The 16,701-nt window shown below is 43.0% G+C and overlaps 1 protein-coding gene and 1 pseudogene across 2 annotated transcripts; both read right to left on the reverse strand.

Moving 5' to 3' along the window:
* Positions 1-3,170: 3,170 nt before the first annotated feature.
* On the reverse strand, positions 3,171-5,923 carry LOC125507169 (uncharacterized; annotated as a pseudogene).
* Positions 5,924-6,735: 812 nt separating this feature from the next.
* On the reverse strand, positions 6,736-10,822 carry LOC147972089 (putative F-box/LRR-repeat protein At5g02700). Of its 2 annotated transcripts, XM_087522937.1 has the most exons (5): positions 10,644-10,822; positions 10,372-10,451; positions 7,909-8,722; positions 7,657-7,812; positions 6,736-7,508 (listed from the first exon to the last, which is right to left on the reverse strand). In XM_087522937.1, the coding sequence occupies exons 4-5, from the start codon at positions 7,810-7,812 to the stop codon at positions 7,074-7,076; spliced, it is 591 nt and encodes a 196-aa protein (XP_087379063.1). In that variant the 5' UTR covers positions 7,909-8,722; positions 10,372-10,451; positions 10,644-10,822; the 3' UTR covers positions 6,736-7,073. The 2 variants fall into 2 exon arrangements, with proteins under 2 accessions (XP_087379063.1, XP_087379064.1); XM_087522938.1 differs by lacking the exons at positions 6,736-7,508; positions 7,657-7,812 and having other exon boundaries at positions 8,013-8,722.
* Positions 10,823-16,701: the final 5,879 nt, after the last annotated feature.

Here is a 16,701-nt window from a genome sequence, read left to right on the forward strand (position 1 = left end):
AATTTCGAGGGCAATCAAGAATATATAAATAGCACTTCCTTCATAAAGTGTTGTTGTGAACAGAATAGGAAAATGAATATTGTTGAATTATTTTTGAACTAGGCAAGGAAGGATTTTAACATATTTGATGAAGATATGACCCAAAGAATTTATGAGATTTTTTTGGGAATTTTGGGAATGACAGAAATATAGGTTGCTTCACAACCTAGGGCAACAATTGACACATGGACATGACACATAGCCAAAACTGATGAGGTGGCGCCAAGTCATACCAATCCACCACAATTTACAAGGTTATGACCATCTATATTGGTCATGATCAGCTAGAAATAAGGCAGCGGACTAGTGATGTCTGCTTTATGACCATTTCGTGTGAGGAAATTACGACCTTTCTGACCAAAATGGTCGATATAGTTTAGGGTTTGGAGCCCCCCGAACAGCTTTTGACCAATTGGTCTCAAATGGTCATAGATTTATGACCAATTCTTCCAGGGTCACTGACAGAAGGTCACTAGTTGACATATTTCTTGTAGTGGATAGGTCTCTAATATTTGTTCCTTTCCCAGCCCAGAATTCCAGCTGCCGACATTCTCCCTCTTCATGTAAACCTTGTAAAATAAGAGAGAATAGGCATAAGTATTGTGACATAATGTGTAATAATAGCCCATAATGCAATAAATATCGATATAAAAGCATGATGCAAAATGGACGTATCAATATTCATCAAACCATTGTTGTCGTCTCGCCAACTATTGCTTCTATGACTAACGCCACCGCTTAGTGATAAAGTAAAGTAATTACATGGTGATTGCATTTCACACAATAAAGCGACAAGCATATGGCTCTTGCCAGTTGCCTATAACTCTATTACAAAACATGATCATCACATACAATAAAATTTAGCATCATGTCTTGACCATATCACATCACAACATGCCCTGCAAAAGCAAGTTAGACGTCCTCTACTTTGTTGTTGCAAGTTTTACGTGGCTCCTATGGGCTGAGCAAGAACCGTTCTTACCTACGCATTAAAAACCACAATGTGGTATAGTGATTGCTTTTTGATCTTCAGAAAGAACCCTGTTCATTGAATCCGATTCAACTAAAGTTGGAAAAACTGACACCCACTAGCCACCTGTGTGCGAAGCATGTCGGTAGAACCAGTCTCGCGTAAGCGTACACGTAATGTCGGTCTGAGCCGCTTCATCCAACAATGCCGCTGAATCAAGAATCAACTAGTGACGGCAAGCAATATGTATATACCCACGCCCACAACTCCTTTGTGTTGTACTCGTGCATATAACATCTACACAGAGACCTGGCTCGGATACCACTGTTGGGAACACAGTAATTTCCAAAAAATTCCTACGCACACACAAGATCCATCTATGCGATGCCTAGCAACGAAAGGGGAAGAGTGTTGTCCACGTACCCTCGTAGACCGTAAGCGGAAGCGTTATGACAACGCGGTTCATGTAGTCGTACGTCTTCATGATCCGACCGATCCTAGCACCGAAGGTATGGCACCTCCGCGATCTGCACACGTTTAGCTCGGTGACGTCCCGCGAACTCTAGATCTAGCTGAGTGTCGTGGGAGAGTTTCGTCGGCACGATGGCGTGATGACGGTGATGATGAAGCTACCGGCGCAGGGCTTCGCCTACGCACTGCAACAATATGACCGTGGTGGAAATCTGTGGAGGGGGGCACCGCACACGACTAAACAATCAACTTGTGTGTCTATGGGGTGCCCCCTCCCCCGTATATAAAGGAGTGGAGGAGGGGGAGGGCCAGCCCCTCTATGGCGCGCCCAAGGGGAGTCCTACTCCTACCGGGAGTAGGAATCCCCCTCCCTTCCCTAGTTGGATTAGGAGAGGAAGGAACGGGGAGAGAGGAGGAAGGAAAGGGGGTGCCGGCCCCCCACCCAATTAGGATTGGGCTTGGGGGGGCACGCCCCCTCCTAGGCTCCCTTCTCCTCCCTCCCACTATGGCCCAATAAGGCCCATATACTTCCCGGGGGGTTCCGGTAACCTCCCGGTACTCCAGTATATGCTCAAACTCACCCAGAACCATTTCGATGTCCAAACATAGGCTTCCAATATATCGATCTTTATGTCTTGACCATTCCGAGACACCTCGTCATGTCCGTGATCATATCGGGACTACGAACTACCTTCGGTACATCAACACACATAAACTCATAATACCGATCGTCACCGAACGTTAAGCGTGCGGACCCTATGGGTTCGAGAACTATGTAGACATGACCGATACTCATCTCTGGTCAATAACCAATAGCGGAACCTGGATGCTCATGTTGGTTCCTACATATTCTACGAAGATCTTTATCGGTCAAACAGCATAACAACATACGTTGTTCCCTTTGTCATCGGTATGTTAGTTGCCCGAGATTCGATCGTCGGTATCTCAATACCTAGTTCAATCTCGTTACTGGCAAGTCTCTTTACTCGTTTCATAATGCAACATCCCGTAACTAACTCATTAGTCACATTGCTTGCAAGGCTTATAGTGACGTGCATTACCGAGAGGGCCCAGAGATACCTCTCCGATACACGGAGTGACAAATCCTAATCTCAATCTATGCCAACTCAACAAACACCATCGAAGACACCTGTAGAGCATCTTTATAGTCACCCAGTTATGTTGGTGACGTTTGATAGCACACTAAGTGTTCCTCCGGTATTCGGGAGTTGCATAATCTCATAGTCATAGGAACATGTGTAAGTTATGGAGAAAGCAATAGCAGTAAACTAAACGATCAAAGTGCTAAGCTAGAGGAGAGACCAGAGGGGACTTATTCCCATGTGGCGTTGCCACCCTCGCCTCGCCACTCCAGCAAGAAATAAAAAAACAAACTAGAGAAACCTAGTACCATAGGCACCACCCTGATAGAGTGCGGAGTTCCCCGACACCACCCATGCTGCCTAAACGCCGCTTGGACGCAGGGGAACCACATCATCTTCAGCAGCAGGCATCGAGATCTCCTTCACTCACTTTTCGTGTTTTCCCGGAGCAGAGAGAAATTTTAGAGAGCGCAATTTCATTTTATACAAAGAAGTAAATTTTACAACGGATCATGAAATTTAACACTCAACACTTTTGGCTATTTATTTAAGGAATAACTCTTCACAAGTATTATAATTTTACATGATTAGTAACGTTCAACAGCATGGCATCGACTGCAAGGCCCTGAAACATTTAACTCTAGAGGGGATTATTCCCTCAACATGTGTTCTGATAGCCAAAATTGTTTTATGGGCTTCCTTGATTATATCCCTCCCCATAGGGTTGCATCCGCCAGGTTTATCGACTGAACAACCATCATAACCGAAAGTGGTGTCCAATGTGAGACACTGAAGCGACGATGTGTTCTTAATGATATGAAGTGTTAATTCGACCAAGCTCTTGGCGGAGTAGAAGCCAACGATCGTTACACTCTTTAGGTTGTCATGCTAGTGTCCTGGCAGCTGCCTCAGATGCGAGATATCCCCGACAATCAAATCATGCTTCATGTCAGTCTGCTATACCTACAGTAGAAAGTCAAGATGACCATTTCACTTGTTCTGTCATAGGCACTAGGTATGCTTGCAAGGTGATCAGTAACTTACTTTAAAGATGGAAGTCTCCAAGTAAGGAAAAGCTACAAGAAAAGAAACCAGAGAAAGGTAATCATAGGCCGGTGAAATAGCCTCGTTTCCAATTAGAGTAATGTGCAAGTATTTGAGGTACAGGAATTTGCTACGTAGTGTTGGTGTACTAATCATCTGCATAAAGATGTCTCGAATTAATCATATCACATATGAAAGCTGTTATATGCAAATAACTACCCTATGATCATCACAACGTTTAGAATATACCTCATTATACGAGGATATTCAAAGCGTTTCAACATTCAGTACAGATGGCATGAGCCTGATCCGAGTGTACCAGATAATGTTTGGCTGATATGAACACATTATCCTCATGTTTTTTACTTGCAATGCACCTCCAAATGAAATCTTTACCAAGTTACTGCCACTGATGTCAAAAGTCGAGATATTTGGAGCGTTGCTCTCTATCTCCTGGAGCTTTCTGCATTGACCCGCTCGCAGGAAGCTGAGCCGCTGGAGCTGACAAGGTATCTTCACACGAACAATCTCATTGCATCTAAAGAGCCACAGTAACTCCAGCATGGAAGAATTGGAAAGAAGGCACTCTACCTCATCGCCCGTGATCAGCACATTAGTCAGCCACAACTCCTTCAACCTTCTCCAGCAATCAAGCTCAGCTGTGGGACGAAAGACACAGCTGGAGAGCTCAAGATACCGTATTGATTTTTCACTCCCACTGAATAAAAGAGAGCACGGGAAGTTGTATTCTGCCTCACTGACAGGTCACAGGACACAACAACATGGTGAGCTCTTCAATCCCTACTCTGAAAGCAATGCGAAGCCAACTATTGAGATAACAGCGATCAACCTTGCTGCAACAGTGGAGATTAAGCTCTAGTTTCTTCATGCCAACACCCGAGTGATTCTTAAGAATACCATCAACTTTAATGATGAGATCTCTTGCCATTTCATCTTTAGCAATACCTTTTCCATTCAAACCTAGTGTTTCCTTACTTAAGGTAAGGGTTGCGACAGCATCTCCATGATTGCAGAAATGTGTGCGACACACAAGCCGCACGAGCAGCATCTCGTAATGGCATTAGGGCATGTATATGTCGATATATGTCCTGAGAATGCAGAAGCACAGACAGGAGAAAGATATCAGAATATAAAAAGAAACTTTAATATTAAAATACTATAATGTAATTGCAGCGAGTGGATTGAGGGCTACATATGAGCTTTTGAGGAAGATTTTCCTGCATTGTTAATTACTTAGTAGTATTGATTAGCTAGTATAGGTACAATTGCATTCTTACTTAAATTATGCATATGGCAGTGAACAAGAATTATTTATTTGCATTTTGCAAGTCAACATTCAGCACCCATGGGGCGATCGGTGATGCGTTAAACCATACAATGTGATACAATTATATGCGACAATCATGTCAGTATGGCAACTAAACAAAAACATGTATATTGTGCACAGGGTATAAATAGTACTACCTCAGTTCCTAAATATAAGACGTTTAAACTGCCAAAACGTCTTATATTTAGGAACAGAGGGTGTACATATGAACATTTAGAGCCACATACATAAACTGCCAAAGCCAGATCAGAGAACAGTCTTCCATCATATGTGGTTCTTTTTTCCAGAAAATTTGGTTACTACTACAGAGCAAGGTCTCAACATTGTGGCAGTGTAATAAAGCATTCCACAGATGCTCGGATCATCAGAACTTGTCATCATAATCTTATACTCCGAATATGCATATCTAGCATGATTCTAAGTTTGGTTGTAGCAGTAATCATGCCAATGAAGAAAGTATTGTGGTGGTGGACTGGTACGAGCCAAACACAGCATAAAGTAGTACAAACATGGCTATTCTTCAGGTTTATTCAGCTAGTAAAATTCTCACCAGTACTTCCCTATAATAATCCAGGTAAAAGTAAAACTCACAATGGTATTTTACTCAACAATTTAATTCGTCAGTTACCAGAAACTGCATACCTCTGGAAGGTCGAGACCCGGTCGTAGTCCAGCACCACTTTGCGAATACTCATCTTGCTGGCGCGATGAGCACTTCTTTTTACAGAATGAAGAAATCAATCCATCTGTCATAAATAAGTCACAATAAGAGTACATCAATACTCTGTGATAGCACACACAATTCGGCGTGCATCCGAGATTAGATAGATCTCAATTCAAGGTTAAACTGCAGAGGTTACTACTAAAAAAACTGCAGATGGCGTACCATGTCGAGTTCTCCGGCGAGGGCGCTGCCGGCCGGTGGCGCTTCCTGGGCATGAGCCTCATCAGTCCCAGATGCAGCACCAGTCGATGCCCGGGATCGCGAGGGCAATGGCCGGCTGACAAGGTATCCGGGCCTTTTCGACGACTAAGACGGAGGAGATTGTTTCAGCGCTGGCGCCGCCGAGCGTTGGCCGGACGATGGAGGCCGGAGTCTCTCGATAAAAGGCAACCCCTGTGTACACAGAGAAGAGAAGAAAAGAAAATAGAAAGCACTGGTAATCGGACGGCGGTGAAACACACGTGAGACGTGACCTCTCACGCTCGCTTCAGTTTCCTTGGCAGGGAATCAAAGAGGCACCCCGTTGATGATCATTCACCTTTGTTTAGATTTTTATAAAAGTCTACTAGGGATATAGAGTAAATAAGTTTTCTTAAAATTTGTTAGGGGAACCTAAGAAAGAAGATTGGCATTCAGCGTTGCACCTGCTACTTGTCGCCCCCTTTTCACCACTCATTTAGCGCGTCTTTATTTATAAAGATGGTGGAAAGGGGATGTAAGTATTGAGACGCACATTCGTCGAACATGCCGAGTAGTAAATTGTTCGAGCGGAGGTTTTGCAACAACAAAAATCATGACTGCGACGAGCTCCCGCCCTCAGAGAGGATTCTAATCCTTGGAATTTTTGACATTCAACCAAGAAGCAGAAGATGAAGAGAAGGAGATGCTGGAGCTTATATGGAGCAGACGGCGAGGCAACAGTGAGAAGGCGGGGTTCATGCTGTAACCATTGTTCACAATCCATAAACCAGTAGGAAGCTCCAACTTTTACATAATGCACCTTCTATATTGATCAGACTGACACGCACAAAATCAATGAGATTCATAAGCAGCTAAAGAGTTCGCCGCATTCTTAGAGTACAAAAGTACACATAACAATCTGGAAAACATCCATGAGTAGAGCACGCTGGCCTCTGATATCTCTGAAAACAGCAATGAAAAACGCAGCAAAGTCATTTCCCTGACTTCACATGTCTGCAGGAATCACTACTAGTACAACAGTTTTACATAATTAAACATGAGGCACCTCTGATAGTTTACGAAACAGAATACGGCCTAAGAAATCTCACACGACCATCGTTTGCAGACCTGATAGTGATAGTTTGGAAATAAAGCATCATAACAGCACCGTTGGGCATGATGCTACTTGGGCATCTAAAAGTTCGGCATCAAGCACCGACTGCAGGGCTCGATGATTTCAAACACGACTCCGAAGGGAACTTTCCACTCAATGTGTTTTCTGATTGCGAAACACGCCCTGTGAGACTCCTCGATGCCACGACCCCACATAGGGAGGCACCTGTCAGGTGGGGCCGCCGTGAGGCTACCACTCACTGTATAGTACCATCTGTCAGGTTTATCGACGCTACGCCTGCCAGGATTCCGACAGCCATGGGAGGTGTCCAAAGTGAGGCGCTCGAGTGATGTCGCTTTCTCAATAATGTGGCATGCCAACTCGACCAAGCTCTTCGCCGAGCAGAAGCCGATGATCGTCACACTCTTTAGGTTGTTGTGCCTGTATTGTGGTAGCCGTCTCAGAGGCGAGGAATCCCCGATAACAGAATCATGCTTCATGTCAGGCTGCTGTACCTACATGGAAAGCCAAAGATGCTCGCATCAGCAGTTCCACAATGCACACTCTGCTTGCAAGATGAGATAACTTGGCTGTGTGCATCCTGTGATGCAGAGGCCGCGGTACTACCCTTTTCGAAAAAGAAAAAGAAATGAGATAACTTACCTCAAAGATGAAAGTCTCCAGGCAAGGAGAAGCTTCAATAAAAGAAACCAGAGAAAGGTAATCATAAGCTGGTGAAATAGCTTCATTTGCAATTAGAGAAATATGCAAGTACTTGAGGTGGAGGAATTTGCTAGATAGCATTGGTGTACTTTCCATCTGCATAAAGACACCTCAGATTAGTTATATGACAAGGCATGGAAACTGCTATATGCAAACAGCTAGTCTATACTCAATTAAACTTTCAGAATATACCTCATTAGGCGAGGTTATGACAAGTCTTTCAACATCTGGCGCACCAGACAGAAGCTCGGTCCGAGCAAACCGGACAATGTTGGGCAGGCCGAATTTTAAGCACGACACTTCTATATTCTTTACATCACTTCCAAATAGAATCGATACTAAGCCACCAAACAGACAAAAGGTGGAGAGGTTTGGAGCATCACTCTGTATAAATTGCAGATTTATGCATAGACACTCTCAGGAACGTAAGGCACTCCAGCAAAGGTATCTTCAGGCAAGCTATCTCACTGCAATTCTTGAGTTCCAAGTGTTGAATTGCAGTACAATTGGAAAGAAGGCCCTCTAGCTCATCATCAGCAATCCATACATTACTTAGTAATAACCTTGTCAATTTTTTCCAGCAACCAAGCCCAGCCGTGGGACGAAAGGCACACATGGCAATGTAAAGATACCGAATTGAGTTTTCACCCCCATTAAATAAAAGTGAGCATGGGAAATTGTATTCTTCTTCCCCAGGAATATGCGGCATAATAATGGCGAGTTCTTCAACTCGTGCTGTAACAGCAATATGAATCCACCTATCAACATAAAAGGAATCGACCTTGTTACCATAAAGTTCAAGCCGTAATTTCTTCATGCCAATGCCGGAGTGATTTTTAAGAATATTGTCAACTTTGCTGATGAGATCTCCATCCAAACCTAGTGCTTTGTGACTTAAGATAAGGTTGGGATGGCATCTCCATGATCTCAGAAATGAGTGTGATGCACAAGCTGCACGGGCAGCATCCCGCAGTGGTAATAGGGCATGAATATGTCGACGGATATCCTGTATACAAAAGAACGGGAGATCAGTTATTGGGGTTATAAAAGAAATTTATAAACTGATTGCAAAAACTTGCTATATTACAAATCTATATTATATTATTAAAACAAGATGCAAACAAATCACTGCATTCATCCACATAGGCCAAATTATTTGGTACAAATTATAACGGTTCAGATTTAAGAATAACATAGTAGTACATATGACAAACAGGTATCCATATTCGAAACGACCAGGCTGCCACGTCAGTTAGGAAAACAAGGAGTCATTCAGGATCGAACATGCCATATGTGCGCATTTACTTTTATCCATAGTACAAATTAGGAAAACCGCATATCCATTTCCATCGGTTCCACAAGCCAGACATGACGGTGAATTTGAAGTCATCATTCAATTCATCATGGTAGAATATCTATTAAGCAATTTGGGCAGTTTTTTCTTGCGTTCAAAAAATGCAATAAAAACAAAAATTTGCTTAACAAAGGGCTAGGGCAAATCGTATATATGTCCATATCGACCATCTCGACAAGCCAGGCATTGTGAACTTCAACTCTATGATGAATACCGTCAAGGAATATTGTCTAAATCATTTTCAGAGCCCTTTTCTAGCGCTTTTCTTCGAAACATTGCACGACATAGAATATGATTTGCCTAACATGGTAACACGGGAACAAGTCCAATCAATGATTTCATAGGAGATGTCTTGCAAAAAACACTCATCCACATAGGCCAAATTATTTGGTCCAAATTATAACGGTTCTGATTTAGGATTAACATAGTAGTACATATGACAAATAGGTATCCATATTCGAAACAACCAGGCTGCCACGTCACTTAGCAAAACAAGGAGCCATTCGGGAATGGACATGCCATGCATGTGCATTTTACTTTTCTCCATAGGTAAACCACATATCCATTTCTACCGGTTCAGTAAGCCAGACGTGACGGTGAATTTGAAGTCATCATTCGATGGACTCATCATGGTAGAATATCTAATTAATCATTTTGGGAAATGTTTTCTTGTGTTTTAAAAATGCAATAAGGAATAAAATATGCTTAACATAGGGCTTAGGCAAACCATATGTCCATATAGACCATCTCGACAAGCGAGAGCCATGGTGAACTTCAATTCTGTGATGAATTCCATCAAGAAATGTTGTCTAATTAATCATTTTCCGAGCCCTTCTCTAGCGGTTTTCTTCAAAACATTGCACTCTATATAATATAATTTGCCTAACATAGTAACGTGGGAACAACTCCAATTAACAATGTCTTGCAAACAAAAGTGCCAAGTGTATTCTCTCATCTGTAGTGTATTCTTGGAGAAAAATCAGAGGAAGAAGATAGAGTTCCTTTAGTTTCTGTGTATACCAGGAAAGCTCTGAAATGTCCCCATTGCATCACAAGGTGTGGCTAGGGCAGAAAATGTAGCGGTATAGCTGCTTATATATTGCATATGTTGGAGATTCAGACACCAGAGAAATCATCACACTTCTAATAGATCTAGAAAATAATACACATCGCATATTTTGGTGGTTCAAAATTATAGATATAATTGTTTAGATTTATAGAAAGAGAAAATCATTGTATCGCTTGTGAGGCCAAATTATAAGGTTTATTATGGTGGGGCAAGACTACGATCCAGTTTATACCTCTGGAAGGTCTGGTATAACTTGGCCATCTTCAGAACCATCATCTTGTTGGCAGAGTGATCCGTTTTGTTTGCAGACATCTGGGTACAACGGAGTGATGATAAGAGTACAGAAAAAAAAAAGGATACAAGCACAAGCAAACAGCTCATAGTACAAAAAACAGCGGAAACGTTGCTGCAGAATAGGACCTATCCATGATCCTAAACTGAGGCTAGGATCTAAACAGGGTTGGAAAACTGAGGCTAAGATGCGGAGGGGAGCAGGAGGCGTACGGTCTTGGGTTTCCCCTGGCGGCGGCGGATCCTGCATCTGCATGGCTGGATGGCTGAGATGGGGACGAGGGCGAAGGTCTAACAGCCTTTCTGCGGTGCAATCGTCCGACGAGGCCGTGCCGGCGCCGGCGCCGACGATCGATGACATCGAGGCCGGCTTGCCGATGTTAGAGATAGAGCCGTGGAGGAGCACGCGGTTGCTTTTGAGCCAAATTGGCTGGGCCAGACATATAGATGGGCTGCGGGCCTACTAATGCAAGCCAGAGGCACAAAAAAAAGTTACTTTTTTTAGGCCTAAACAAAGTAACTTTTTTTTTCAAAAACAGGAGTGTCCATAAGTATAATCATAGACTTATGGAAAAAATGCTACAAACTGGATCTACGGATAAATCCCCCCGTGATTTCAAACTAACCTCTCATAATTTTATACCGACTGCCCCATCATGTACTACTCCCATCTAGGTTTCTTCTTGTGAACACCTTTGAGAAACTACACATCTAGAGTTTTCTACTCACGCAACGACCCCTCGGCGAGGCCACCATACAGGCGACTGATCATAACTCACCTTCAATTAGGGGGGCGGAGTAAACTACGCAGGCAGACCTCTTGTGATGGGTGCACAATGTCTTCTGTGGGCACAACGTTTTTAGGGCTTGATGGCGAGCGAAGGATAGTCGTCGTGGCTGGAACAGGTGGATCCTAGTCGGAAAATAGGGAAGACTTGGATGATCTTCTTGGAAGGTTGCACCGCGAGGGAGAAGTGGACGAGCAAATTAATCTTGAGGAGTATTTGAAGATTTGAAGGTGGCGGCTAGATGGACTGTGATTGCTAGGGTTTGCACAAACAAGTTGTTCAGCCAGAACTCATTTATCCCCGCCATGAATATTGTGTGGAATCCGGCAAAGAACATGACATTAGAGCCATAGAAAAACCATTTTACGTAGAATTTCAATGTGTTGGGGATTGGCAGAGAGCAATGGAAGAGGGTCCGAGGTTATTTTGTGATTGGCCGGTGCTTCTGATGGAGTATGATGGCTTTTCTAAGATAGATATGGGTGACATGAACTCCGTAGATGTGCTTGTAAGAGTGATGAAAGTTCCTGATGGTTTGATCAACAAAGTTGTAACCAAAGTGATGGGCGACAAAGTAGGAAAATTTGTATCTCTTGCTTTGAGAAACTTCATTGGAGATTTTATGAGATCAAGGGTTTGGCTCAAGATGGATAAACCCCTAATCAGATTTGTCCATGTGAAACTACTCAGCGGAAAACCACGCAAGACATATCGGGTTATGTATGAGAAGATCCCTCAGTTTTGTGAGGCTTGTAGAAGACATAAGTCTACTGAATGCAGTGATGAAATCTGGATTATTTTCTAATGTTGACCAATTTAAAAGCCAGAGGTGGGCGAAGTAAGGGATAGAGGTAGAGGACAGATGAGTGATGGTGGAAGATCTGCAAACACTGAGGAATTTTCTAATGATATCATTACAGCAATATGGGCATAAGCCCTCCAAAAACCTAACGGTAAAAATTTGATGGTTCACCCAAAATCACGCAAGAGGCTTCCGCTGGGATCAAGTGGGAACCTCCCTCCCGCTCAGACTTCACCAGGGGGCTCTAGTTTAGCCAAGATCGTCAATTTTTTACAAAATGATCATGAGGACCCAGTGGCATCGTTGTTGGTTTTGCAAGAGAAGGAAAGATATAGAAAGAACAATGATGGTTTGACATTGTAGCCCAAAATTCAGGGTCAGTGGTATTTGGAATGGAGTTTGTCCAATCGAAGTGGAAATAGTAAGTTGGAACTGTCGAGGGTTGGGTAATCCTCGAAAGTTTGATCGCTCATGGGGCTCCAGAGGCGTATGAAATCAGATGTGCTTTTTTTGTCCAAAGAACATCTGAGTACTGCTAGGGTGGAAAAAATAAGTAGGGATCTTTGTTTCAATGAGATGATTATGTTGGAGAGCGATAGTAGGAGTGGTGGGATCATGCTTCTTTGGTGAAAATATATGAAGGTGTCGTCTAAGGAAATTCACTCAAACTACCTGGACATCCGTATTGATGAAGCCAGTGGTGTAGGATGACGCATTACTGGAATATATGGAGAGCCAAGTGGTGACAGGAGTTACCTTATTTGGTAGTATCCTCGCCCCTTAAATGTTATGGTTGATTATCATGCATTTTTCTTGGAGATTTTAATGAGATTCTTATGGGCAGCAAGAAGGAAGGGGTGCTTTGAGACCACAAATATGTACGCAAGCCTTTCGTGATGCCCTAATAGACTGCAACCTCTTAGATATGGGATTTATCAGAGACATATTTACATGGAGAAGGTGTCATATACGATAGAGATTGGACCACACAGTTTGTGACCCAAGGTGGAGTAATTTGTTTCCTATTGTTGGTGTTTTGCATGAGGACTTCACGAACTATGATGACCGAACAATCATTGTTAACTATGATTATATATCTAATGTAAATGCTATCACACTAAATAGAAAATATATTTTTTAAGTAAAGTGAATGCTTGAAGAGACGGTTGATGAGGTGGTCGAGGCTTCTTAGCAAGCCACAAGTGTCACCCATGAGGCCTCGCCCAGTATGTGTAGGCGGTCCAAGAGGCCCTCCATGCATGGGGCATGCATGTATTAAAAGACCCTCAATGTCAAATATGGCTCTCCAGGACAAAGTGTTGATATGGTGATGGTTGGTCCGTTGTAAGACTATGCAAATATGAAACAACAGGAAATCCGTATCCAAATTGAGCAAATTCAAGAGAAAGAAGAGGTGAAATGGATACAACATAGTAATGTAGAGTGGATGAAACAAGGCAATCGAAATACTTCATTTTTTTCATAGTTTTGCCTCTATGCGCAAAAAGTTACATCTTATTACATGGTTAAAAGATGACAATGGCAACTTGATCGAGGGATAAGAATAGCTGGTGTTCCACATTAACTCCTACTTACAATACTTGTTCTCTAGGTGAAGTTATGGATCCTTCTAAGGAGGTTGTTAACAAAGTGAAGCCATGTGTTACCGCAACATCTATGAAGCTCTATGTGCTCCTTACACACGTGGTCAAGTAAAAAAATACCTCTTAGATATTGGCAACCTCAAGGCTCTTGGTCTGGACGGTCTTCATGCTACTTTTTCAAAAGGTATTGGCCATTGTTGGGTGGAGAGATTACAAATGAAGTCATGAGAGATCTTAACTCGGAGTTAGTTTCAGAAGATTGGAACAACACGATCATTGTTTTAATTACCAAAGTCAACCACCCTGAGAATGTAACACAATATAGTCTTATTGGTCTTTATAATGTTCTCTATAAGGTTATTTCTAAGGTTCTGGCATGGAGGCTTAATCTTATATTACCAGAGATAGATTCATCCAATCAAAGAGCTTTCTTCCCCGTTCGGCTGATAACGGATAGCAAATTTGTTGGGGAACGTAGTAATTCAAAAAAAATCCTATGATCACGCAAGATCTATCTAGGAGATTCATAGCAACGAGAGGGGGAGAGTGAGTCCACTTACCCTCGTAGACCGAAAGCGGAAGTGTTATATTAACGCGGTTGATGTAGTCGAACGTCTTCACGATCCAACCGATCCAAGTACCGAACATACGGTGATAACCCACAAGTATAGGGGATCGCAACAGTTTTCGAGGGTAGAGTATTCAACCCAAATTTATTGATTCAACACAAGGGGAGCCAAAGAATATTCTCAAGTATTAACAGTTGAGTTGTCAATTCAACCGCACCTGAAAGACTTAATATCTGCAGCAAAGTATTTAGTAGCAAAGTAATATGGAAGTAGCGATAACGGTGGCAAAAGTGCACATTAGTAGTTTTCGTAGTGATTGTAACAGTGGCAACGGAAAAGTAACTAAGCAAAGATCAATATGTGAAAAGCTCGTAGGCAATGGATCAGTGATGGATAATTATATCGGATGCGATTCCTCATGCAACAGTTATAACATAGGGTGACACAGAACTAGCTCCAGTTCATCAATGTAATGTAGGCATGTATTCCGAATATAGTCATACATGCTTATGGAAAAGAACTTGCATGACATCTTTTGTCCTACCCTCCCATGGCAGCATGGTCCTATTGGAAACTAAAGGATATTAAGGCCTCCTTTTAATAGAGTACCGGACCAAAGCATTAACACTTAGTGAATGCATGAACTCCTCAAACTATGGTCATCACCGGGAGTGGTCCCGATTATTGTCACCTCGGGGTTACCGGATCATAACACATAGTAGGTGACTATTGACTTGCAAAATAGGATCAAGAACTCACATATATTCATGAAAACATAATAGGTTCAGAACTGAAATCATGGCACTCAGGCCCTGGTGACAAGCATTAGGCATAGCAAAGTCATAGCAACATCAATCTTAGAACATAATGGATACTAGGGATCAAACCCCAACAAAACTAACTCGATTACATGATAAATCTCATCCAACCCATCACCGTCCAGCAAGCCTATGATGGAATTACTCACGCACGATGGTGAGCATCATGAAATTGGCTCCTACGATGGAATTACTCACGCACGACGGTGAGCATCATGAAATTGGCGATGATGGAGGAAGGTTGATGATGACGATGGCGACGGATTCCCCTCTCCAGAGCCCCGAACGGACTCCAGATCAGCCCTCCCGATGAAGATTAGGGCTTGGCGGCGGCTCTGTATCGTAAAACGCGATGAATCCTTCTCTTTGATTTTTTTCTCCCTGAACGTGAATATATAGAGTTGGAGTTGACGTCGGTGGATCCTCAGGGGGCGCTCCCTGCACCCTCGTGGACAGGGTGTGGGCCCCCTGTTGTTGATTCTTTTGCCAGTATTTTGTATTAATTCCAAAACGTGTCTCCGTTGATTTTCAGGTCATTCCGAGAACTTTTATTTCTGCACAAAAATAACACCATGGCAATTCTGCTGAAAACAGCGTCAGTCCGGGCTAGTTCCATTCAAATCATGCAAGTTAGACTCCAAAACAAGGTCAAAATTGTTTGGAAAAGTAGATACGTTGGAGACGTATCATACGACACCTCCGTGTTCAGCACGATGACATCCCTCGAGCTCTTGATCAAGTAGAGGGTCGAGGGAGAGTTCTATCAGCACGACGGCGTGGCAACGGTGTTGGTGATGTGATCCATGCAGGGCTTTGCCTAAGCACTACGACAATATGACCGAGGTGGTAAACTATGGAGAGGGGCACCGCACATGGCTAAGGGACAATTGATGTGCCTTTTGGGTGCCCCCCGCCCCCGTATATAAAGGAGGAGAGGGAGGAGGCTGGCGGCCATGAGAGGGCGCGCCAAGGGGGAGTCCAACTAGTATTCCCAATCCTAGTTGGACTCCCTTTCCTATTCCAAGAGAGGTAAAGAGGGAAGGAGAGGGAGAGGGAGAGGAAAGAGGGGGCCGCGCCGCCTCCCCCTAGTCCAATTCAGACTCCCTTGGGGGGGCATGCTACCTCTTGAGCATGCATTGGTTTTCCCTTGATGAGGAAAGGGTGATGCAGCAAAGCAGCGTAAGTATTTCCCTCAGTTTTTGAGAACCAAGGTATCAATCCAGTAGGAGACCACGCGCAAGTCACCTCGTACCTACACAAACAAATAAGAACCTCGCAACCAACGCGATAAAGGGGTTGTCAATCCCTTCATGGTCACTTGCAAGAGTGAGATCTGATAGAGATAATAATAATAAGATAAATATTTTTGGTATTTTTTGTGATATAAATTGAAAGTAAAGATTACAAAATAAAGTAGATTGGAAACTTGTATGATGGAAAATAGATCCGGGGCCATAGGTTTCAATAGTGGCTTCTCTCAAGATAGCATAAGTATTACGGTGGGTGAACAAATTACTGTTGGGCAATTGATAGAATTGAGCATACTTATGAGAATATCTAGGTATGATCATGTATATAGGCATCATGTCCGTGACAAGTAGACCGACTCCTGCCCGCATCTACTACTATTACTCCACACATCGACCGCTATCCAGCATGCATCTAGAGTATTAAGTTCATAAGAACAGAG

Source organism: Triticum urartu, chromosome 5A (genome assembly GCF_056163025.1).
Source record: "Triticum urartu cultivar PI428250 chromosome 5A, HENAU_Tu73, whole genome shotgun sequence".
Taxonomy (NCBI): domain Eukaryota; kingdom Viridiplantae; phylum Streptophyta; class Magnoliopsida; order Poales; family Poaceae; genus Triticum; species Triticum urartu.

What these genes read in the sequence shown, in the direction of transcription:
- LOC147972089 (XM_087522938.1), bottom strand. Translation starts at nt 10,791, where the DNA reads ATGTCATCGATCGTCGGCGCCGGCGCCGGCACGGCCTCGTCGGACGAT. An exon ending in GCCAGGGGAAACCCAAGACC is followed by an intron (nt 10,452 to 10,643) that starts GTACGCCTCCTG and finishes CGTTGTACCCAG; the next exon opens with ATGTCTGCAAACAAAACGGA. An exon ending in TTATACCAGACCTTCCAGAG is followed by an intron (nt 8,723 to 10,371) that starts GTATAAACTGGA and finishes TTTTGTATACAG; the next exon opens with GATATCCGTCGACATATTCA.